Source organism: Maylandia zebra, linkage group LG20 (genome assembly GCF_041146795.1).
Source record: "Maylandia zebra isolate NMK-2024a linkage group LG20, Mzebra_GT3a, whole genome shotgun sequence".
Lineage (NCBI taxonomy): Eukaryota > Metazoa > Chordata > Actinopteri > Cichliformes > Cichlidae > Maylandia > Maylandia zebra.
Genome location: NC_135186.1, coordinates 38,091,930 through 38,100,293, shown reverse-complemented (window position 1 = coordinate 38,100,293; position 8,364 = coordinate 38,091,930). Strand labels below are relative to the sequence as shown.

Below are 8,364 nucleotides of genomic sequence, written 5' to 3'. Positions count from 1 at the left end.
AGCGGGAACTAGCTGTGCCTGGATCTATGAGGCGGCGCTACCTCAGGCGTGTTCATCCAGACTCTCCGGTTGTTTGGCCTTCCATCCCCGCGGTGAGTGGAATTTATGAGCGTCGCGGATCAAACTCTCTGTTTCTTCGTCCCCTAAATCGGGCCGCTTCTGTTAATGAGATGTCTTCTACTTCGCTGAGAGTGGCGCTTTTCAACGCTCGATCAATGACTAATAAAACGTTCCTGCTGAACAATTTTATTCTTTCCAAAAAAACTGGACTTCTTATTTCTAACTGAAACCTGGCAGCGCGATTGTCACGGTCGGACGGCCCTTTCCGGACGACCCTGCTTGTGTTTATGTTTTCTGTATGTGTGTTTGCTTCTCCCTCCCTGGCCCTCGGGGTTGTTTACGGAAGTGTGCGCCGTGGGAGAGGCGTGTCCTGGCGACTGTCGTCATTGGGAGTCCCTCTTCGCTGTTGCCGGCCCACCTGCAGCTGATTACCTGACCAGTGGTTGGTAATCATTCCTCCAGGCTAGAAAGGGGTATTTAACCTGGACTCACGGCGACAGTCGACGTGGGATTATTACTCCGAACTGGTATAGTCTGTGCGAGCAGTGTGAGTGTGTTATTCGGCTAGCGTGTGGCTAACGCTGGATTTTCCTTCTTCCTCCAGGAGGGGCGAGCGGAGAAGCGAGTTGGGGAGCACACACACTAAGGGAGTTACTACACGGAACGCACTGGGAGCAAGGGACGAGCACGATTGGAAAATTGCACTTTTGAATGGATTGTTGGACTTGTCTGTTTCACTGTAAATAAACGCACTGTGTTTCTGTGAGCAAGAACCGCGCCTGGGTCCCTCTTTTCCGTGACAGAATAATCCCACCACCATGGACCCAGCGGATTCTGCTTCACGCCAGCTGTCTATCCAAGCGGAGGTTTTGGAGCGACACGAGGAAATGCTGAAGCACGTTTCAAAGGAACAAACCGCGCTTCTGCAAGCCATGACAGAGCTTAAAGGTATGTTGATTTCCTCACCTAATACGGCTCCAACGCAGCCCGCCCCTTCGCTGGAAGCCGCGGCAGCCTGTCCGCTTCCTCCTTCACCTCCACCGCGGCAGCGAGAGTACTCACTCCCCGCACCTGAAAAATTTGACGGCGAGTTGGGGAGGAGCCGGGGTTTTTTGACGCAATGCTCTCTTGTGTTTAGACAGCAACCTTGTGCCTTTGCCTCTGATTCTGCTAAAATCGCTTATTTGGTGCAACTTATGACTGGGCGGGCGCTTCAATGGGCTCAGGCAGTTTTAAATACCCAGCCCTCTGTGTCATATGACGTCTTTCTCAGCAAGTTTCGCTGTGTGTTTGATAAAGGCGCTAGCTCGGATGCTGCAGGTCATCGCATGTTTTCTCTGAAGCAAGGTAGGAGGAGTGTTGCTGACTTTTCCGTGGAGTTCTGGATCCTGGCGGAGGAGTCGGGCTGGGAGGAGAAAGCACTGCGTGGAGCCTTCCTCAACAGCCTTAATGAGAATATTAAGCGTGAGTTAGCAACCAAGGAACTGCCTAAAGCTTTGTCTGCTCTAATCAATATGTGTATTGACTTAGACGACCACATGCGGGAGTTCGGCAGAAGAGCCGGGGATGGTCGGCGGCCTGCTGGGGGCACGGGTACATCTAGGGACCTTCCTACTCTGATGTGGAGAAGTGAGGAGGAGGAGCAACACGGGGATGAAGAGCAACCCATGCAGCTCGGCGGAGCCAAGCTTTCCTCCTCTAGACTGGGGCGCAAACAACGGACTGGTGAGTGCTTTCTTTGTGGAAAAAGAGGACATTTTGTTGACTCCTGCCCAGACCGAGTAAAAGAGTCGGCCCGTCAGTAATTGTGGGGATACTGGCGGGCGCCACAACAAAAGTGTTCCCTTACCTCAGCTGCCCTGCTAAATTAATGTCTCACTCCCTCACTCACTCCTGCTGCGCACTCATTGACTCTGGTTCTGAACAAAATTTCCTAGACAAAGAGTTAGCCAACATCTTAGGCCTGCCCCTACTTCCCCTTCCAGAGGTCCTGAAGGTCTCAGCCTTAAATGGCGGCCATCTAGCCTCCGTCACACATCGCACTCAGGAGGTTACACTCATTATTTCGGGAAATCACTCTGAGAAGATCAGTTTGTTGGTATTCAAAGCCCCCCACACCCCACTGGTACTGGGATTTCCTTGGCTCCAACATCACAACCCCCAAATCGACTGGGCCAAAGGGTGTGTAACTGGCTGGAGCACGCGGTGTCATGAACAATGTTTACTTGCCGCTGTCCCGGACAATCCTGGGACCGCCTCTGCGAAAAGCTCCTCACCCCCCGACCTTTCCTTGGTGCCCGCCGACTACCACGACCTCGGCCAGGTATTCAGCAAAAATAAGGCGTTGTCTTTGCCTCCACATCGGCCTTACGACTGTGGAATCGACCTACTCCCAGGCGCTCCCCTGCCAGCAAGTCGGCTCTACAGTCTGTCTAAACCGGAACGCGAGACCATGGAACGCTACATAACGGAGTCTCTGGTCACAGGTATTATTCGCCCATCTACTTCGCCTTTAGCAGCAGGATTCTTCTTTGTAAAGAAGAAAGATAAGAGCCTGCGTCCCTGCATTGACTTTCGAGGGCTGAACAAGATCACTGTTAGGAATAAATATCCACTCCCCCTGCTGGCCTCGGCATTCGAACTATTACAGGGGGCAGTCCTGTTCACCAAACTGGATCTTCGGAGTGCCTATCATCTGGTTCGCATCCGCAAGGGTGACGAGTGGAAGACGGCTTTCAACACCCACCTGGGGCACTTCGAATACTTAGTGATGCCCTTCGGTCTCACTAACGCCCCTGCGGTCTTCCAGGCCCTGATTAATGATGTGCTCAGGGACTTTATTAACCATTTTGTCTTCGTGTATCTGGATGACATTCTGATTTTTTCCAGGTCGCAGACTGAGCACATCAACCATGTACGTCTGGTCCTACGGCGCCTATTGGAGAACCGCCTTTTTGTGAAAGCGGAGAAATGTGAGTTCCATGTGGAAACTGTTTCTTTTCTGGGTTTCATTGTGGAACAGGGGCGTTTGCGAGCTGACCCGGCCAAAGTCAAAGCCGTAGTGGAATGGCCTATTCCCAAGACCCGCAAGGAGGTGCAGAGGTTCCTGGGCTTCGCCAATTTCTACCGCCGCTTTATCAGGGATTTCAGCAAGGTAGCCCTTCCTCTAACCAACCTAACTTCTCCTAAGTTGTCTTTCCAGTGGTCCTCCGCAGCCCAGCAAGCGTTTGATCGGCTCAAGCACCTGTTTTCCTCGGCTCCGGTCCTCGTCCAGGCGGACCTCGGCCGGCCTTTGGTCGTCGAGGTGGACGCGTCCGATTCGGGCGTGGGGGCGGTTCTCTCCCAACGGATCGACGGCAAGTTTAATCCCTGTGCGTTCTTCTCCCGCAGGTTGTCTCAGGCCGAGAGAAATTACGATGTGGGCGACCGGGAGTTGCTCGCCATCAAGTGGGCCCTCGAGGAATGGCGACATTGGCTGGAGGGCACTGAGCAGCCTTTCGTGGTGTGGACGGACCACAAAAATCTGGCGTATCTCCAGGCAGCCAAGCGCCTCAACGCCCGACAAGCCAGGTGGGCCTTATTTTTTACTCGTTTTCACTTCTCCATTACTTACAGGCCCGGTTCTAGGAACACTAAGCCAGACGCGTTGTCGCGCCAGTTCGCACCCGTGACCGATGAGGACGAGAAGGAAAAACCCATCCTGCACCCCACCTGCATTGTGGGTGCACTAACATGGGAGATTGAAAAGGTGGTCAGGGACGCCCAGCGACAGGAGCCCGACCCTGGCACGGGTCCGAAAGGGACGCTTTATGTTCCGGCCGCAGCGCGTAGTCAGGTCATTCACTGGGCACATACTGCCAAGTTTTCGTGCCACCCAGGTAAAAATCGCACAGTCTCCTTTCTACGACGTTTGTTTTGGTGGCCCTCTCTTGTTCTCGATGTCCAGAACTATGTTGCGGCATGCCCGGTGTGCGCACGGAACAAAACCTCCAACTCACCTGCTTCTGGCCTCCTGCGACCGTTACCCACTCCAAAACGCCCGTGGTCGCACATCGCCCTGGACTTCGTCACCGGCTTGCCTCCCTCTGCAGGTAACACCTCCATTCTAACCATTATTGACCGTTTTTCCAAGGCCGCCCACTTCATTGCTCTGCCCAAGCTCCCTTCTGCCTTGGAGACGGCCCAGTTACTGACGCAGCATGTGTTTCGGCTCCACGGCATACCCCAGGACATTGTTTCCGACCGTGGCCCTCAGTTCACCTCGCGGGTTTGGAAGGAGTTCTGTGCAGAATTGGGAGCTCAGGTCAGTTTGTCCTCCGGGTTCCACCCCCAAACTAATGGTCAGACCGAAAGGGCCAATCAAGAGCTGGAGGCCATGTTGCGTTGCGTCGCATCATCGAACCAAGCGACCTGGAGCGAGCAGTTGGCCTGGGTGGAGTATGCCCACAACGCAAGCACGTCATCAGCGACTGGACTCTCGCCCTTCGAGGCGTCGCTGGGGTATCAACCCCCTCTCCTCTCCATCTCTGAGGGAGAGCTGGCGGTTCCCTCGGTCCAGCACCACCTTAGGCGCTGTCGTCGGAACTGGCGGGCCAGGCGCGCAGCACTCCTGAGAACGGCCGAGCGGAACAAGGCATTGGCGGATCGCCGTCGCACTCCTGCTCCGGATTAACAGGTCGGCCAGCGGGTGTGGCTCTCCAGCAAGCACATCCCTCTTCGGACTGAGTCCAAGAAACTGGCCCCTCGGTCTCTTGGCCCCTTTGCCATCCAGGAGGTCCTGAACCCGGTGACGGTCCGGCTGGCCCTTCCGCCTGCTATGAAGGTACATAACGTCTTCCATGTTTCTCAGGTTAGGCCCGTCCGGACCAGCCCTTTGTGCCCGCCCCCTGGGCCCCCACCACCCGCCCAGATTATCGACGGCGCCCCGGCGTATTCCATTGCTCGCGTAATGGATGCCCGGCGCCGCGGTAGGGGCTTTCAGTTTTTGGTGGATTGGGAGGGGTACGGTCCGGAAGAACGTTCTTGGGTGCCGCGGTCTGCCATTCTCGATCATCGCATGGTGAGGGAATTCCGCCGCCGGCATCCGGACAAGTTTGCCAGGTCGCCCGGAGGCTCCCGTTAGAGGGGGGGTACTGTCACGGTCGGACGGCCCTTTCCGGACGACCCTGCTTGTGTTTATGTTTTCTGTATGTGTGTTTGCTTCTCCCTCCCTGGCCCTCGGGGTTGTTTACGGAAGTGTGCGCCGTGGGAGAGGCGTGTCCTGGCGACTGTCGTCATTGGGAGTCCCTCTTCGCTGTTGCCGGCCCACCTGCAGCTGATTACCTGACCAGTGGTTGGTAATCATTCCTCCAGGCTAGAAAGGGGTATTTAACCTGGACTCGCGGCGACAGTCGACGTGGGATTATTACTCCGAACTGGTATAGTCTGTGCGAGCAGTGTGAGTGTGTTATTCGGCTAGCGTGTGGCTAACGCTGGATTTTCCTTCTTCCTCCAGGAGGGGCGAGCGGAGAAGCGAGTTGGGGAGCACACACACTAAGGGAGTTACTACACGGAACGCACTGGGAGCAAGGGACGAGCACGATTGGAAAATTGCACTTTTGAATGGATTGTTGGACTTGTCTGTTTCACTGTAAATAAACGCACTGTGTTTCTGTGAGCAAGAACTGCGCCTGGGTCCCTCTTTTCCGTGACAGCGATGGTGACTATTCATCCTTCATCGAACTTTGCCCGAGTGGGTACTCCTTCATCAGCCGGCCTCGGACGTCGGGTCGAGGAGGTGGTGTCGCTGCGCTGTTTGGAAGCCGGTTTTACTGTCGCTCAGTAATGGTCGGATACGTTTCATACTTTGAGCTACAGCTGGTTAGAATTGGAAATAAAGATCCGTTTTACTGCGCTGTAATGTATCGTCCACCTGGCCTAAACAGCATGTTTTTAAAGGAGTTCAGTGGCTTTTTATCCTCGACTTTGAAGCTGTCCAGACTGGTTATAGTTGGGGATTTTAATATACACGTTGATGATGACTCTGACCTCTTTGCCAGAGGTTTCCTTAGCGTCATGGATTCTTTTCATTTTACTCAGCATGTGTCTGGTCCCACACACACCCAAGGACACACACTGGACCTTGTTTTTACTTTAGGTTTAAACATTGATTTTTTTTGTACTGAGGACATTTTTATTTCAGACCATCGCTGTATTCTTTTCATCTGTCCCTCTCTCCTATTCGACATGTGGTTAGCTCTCGCATCTTAAATTTAACTGCTGTTAAATTTTCTGATGCTTTTAATTTAGTTTTATCTCCTTATAACAATGTTCATCTGTTAAGAAATCTTTTTAATAATCATTGTCTTTGTATTTTAGACAATGTTTGTCCTGTCAAAACTAGACTAGCTCCGGTAAATGACAGCATTCGCTTCTTAAAGCGTTGCTGCCGTAAGGTTGAGCGTTTATGGAGGAAAACGCGTTTGCATGTCCATCTCCTTCATCTAAAGGACCTTTTAGTCTCTTTTAACACTTCAGTTCGAGATGCGAGGGCGGCCTATTTCTCAGATTTAGTGTCTAAGAGCAGAGGTAACCCCAAGGCACTATTCGACACCATTAGTGATATTGTTGCTCCTGCTCCACTTGCTGTCCCAATTTCATCAAATGAAGATTGTGAAAAATGTCTTTCTTTCTTCGTTGAAAAAGTGAGGAACAGTTTCTCTCCTTCTGTGTCTCTCTTGTCTGCTCCAACTCAAGCTAGGCCTGTAATTTTAGAAAGATTTTTACCTGTGTCCTTACCAGAGCTGGTCAAGTTAGTTAATTCGATGAAAGCGTCCTCCTGCTCTCTTGATATTTTACCTGGATCTGTGTTTAAAAATGTCCTTCAGTCTATCGGTCCGTGTGTTTACAATTATCAATACCTCACTGGTTTCTGGTCAGGTCCCTGTTTATAGTAAGAATGCTGTCATTCACCCACTGTTAAAAAAACCTAAGCTTGATGCTTCTCTTCTCAGTAGCTACAGACCGATTTCAAAATTACCGTTCATTGCTAAGATTTTAGAAAAGGTTGTTGCTAAGCAGCTTATAGCTGTTCTGGATGAAAACAGCATTCTGGATAAATTCCAACCTGGTTTTTGTAGAGCTCACTCTGCTGAAACTGCACTCCTTAGAGTCTCCATTTTGATGAGATGTGATGCAGGCGAATGCTCCGTACTGTTGATGTTGGACCTGCGTTACAGAAAAACACTGAAATATACACTACAATGGGAAAGTACAAGAGGAAAAAAAGAGACCTCTGCTCATGCTGGGCTCCTGGGAGGACAGCATGAGAACAGGAAACAACAAAACTCCTCTGCACAGAAAGCACATAAATGTCCACAGCACAACATTATGGAGCACGTGACCAGCCACAGGGTCGGGTGGGGGGTGAGGAGTAAGCCAAAGCAAACACAGCAGCCATCCTGCCCTGCGCTATTATTCCAGCACGGGCTCTGACCCGCCGTGTTCCCAGGAGGGAACAAGCATCGAAGGCGTTTGGAAAGGGAGGGGGATGAGTGCGTATCAGTGTATGTGTGTGTGTGGGCGTGTCCAGAGTTCAGCTGAGACAGTGTCCTTCGCCCTGCCAGGCTAAGTAAACAGTCTTCCAGCCAACCCAGGTGGCCTTGCATGGAATGGGAAGAACAGACTCAACACAGTCGTTATCAGGGTGTTGTTGTTCAGCTCCAGCCTTGAGGCCGCAGCTGGCGCCGAGAGGGTCTCCGCATGAGTGATGGTTGTTTTTACTTTAGTGCGAACAACTCATATGAATTTCAAAGCTGTTCTACAGTCCAACACTGGTCTCTCAATCTCCCGTTGGAGAGCCGCGAGGTTCTCCATGATGTTATCAAACTTACGCTCCGTGATGTTGTCGTTCTTGTGCTCAAAGAGACGATTCTGAGAACTCACGACCGCAGTGAGCTGCTCCAAGATGTGATCCAGAGATCTTATTCTGAGTGTTCACGGCAGCCGTAAGCCTCTCCAAGATCTCATCTGTGCTGCACTCAATGAGCCCATTCAGCCAATTCAGCCACTCCTCCACCAGCTACACCTCCACCACAATCGTCACTGCTGCCCGCAGCACAGCCCTTATCCCCGCTACCCATAGCTCCGTCTTCAGTGTCCCCTCTCCCTGTAGCTCAGCCATTGGCTCTGTCATCAGCAGTTACATTTGCACCTGAACCATTAGCTCAGTGGCCGCTAGCTCAGTCATCTACTCAACCACCAGCTCCACTTTCTCCCCAACTGTCATTACTACCTCTAGCTCAGTTTCCTGTGCAGTCATCTACT

The 8,364-nt window shown here is 52.2% G+C and overlaps 1 protein-coding gene across 4 annotated transcripts; it reads left to right on the top strand.

The window, feature by feature from the left end:
• Nucleotides 1-419: 419 nt before the first annotated feature.
• LOC112435280 (uncharacterized) lies at nucleotides 420-5,718 on the top strand. 4 transcript variants are annotated; one of them, XM_076878568.1, is made up of 4 exons: nucleotides 420-587; nucleotides 665-1,008; nucleotides 1,408-1,785; nucleotides 5,555-5,718. In XM_076878568.1, the coding sequence occupies exons 2-4, from the start codon at nucleotides 879-881 to the stop codon at nucleotides 5,659-5,661; spliced, it is 615 nt and encodes a 204-aa protein (XP_076734683.1). In that variant the 5' UTR covers nucleotides 420-587; nucleotides 665-878; the 3' UTR covers nucleotides 5,662-5,718. The 4 variants fall into 4 exon arrangements, 2 of the variants coding, with proteins under 2 accessions (XP_076734683.1, XP_076734682.1); XM_076878567.1 differs by having other exon boundaries at nucleotides 420-1,008; XR_013094929.1 differs by lacking the exon at nucleotides 1,408-1,785 and having other exon boundaries at nucleotides 420-1,008.
• The last annotated feature ends 2,646 nt before the right edge of the window (nucleotides 5,719-8,364 follow it).

Coding starts and splice junctions, on each gene's coding strand:
- LOC112435280 (XM_076878568.1), top strand. CDS start 879: ATGGACCCAGCGGATTCTGCTTCACGCCAGCTGTCTATCCAAGCGGAG. Junction 1,009..1,407: donor AGCCATGACAGAGCTTAAAG/GTATGTTGATTT, acceptor CTCTGAAGCAAG/GTAGGAGGAGTGTTGCTGAC. Junction 1,786..5,554: donor GGGGCGCAAACAACGGACTG/GTGAGTGCTTTC, acceptor TTCTTCCTCCAG/GAGGGGCGAGCGGAGAAGCG.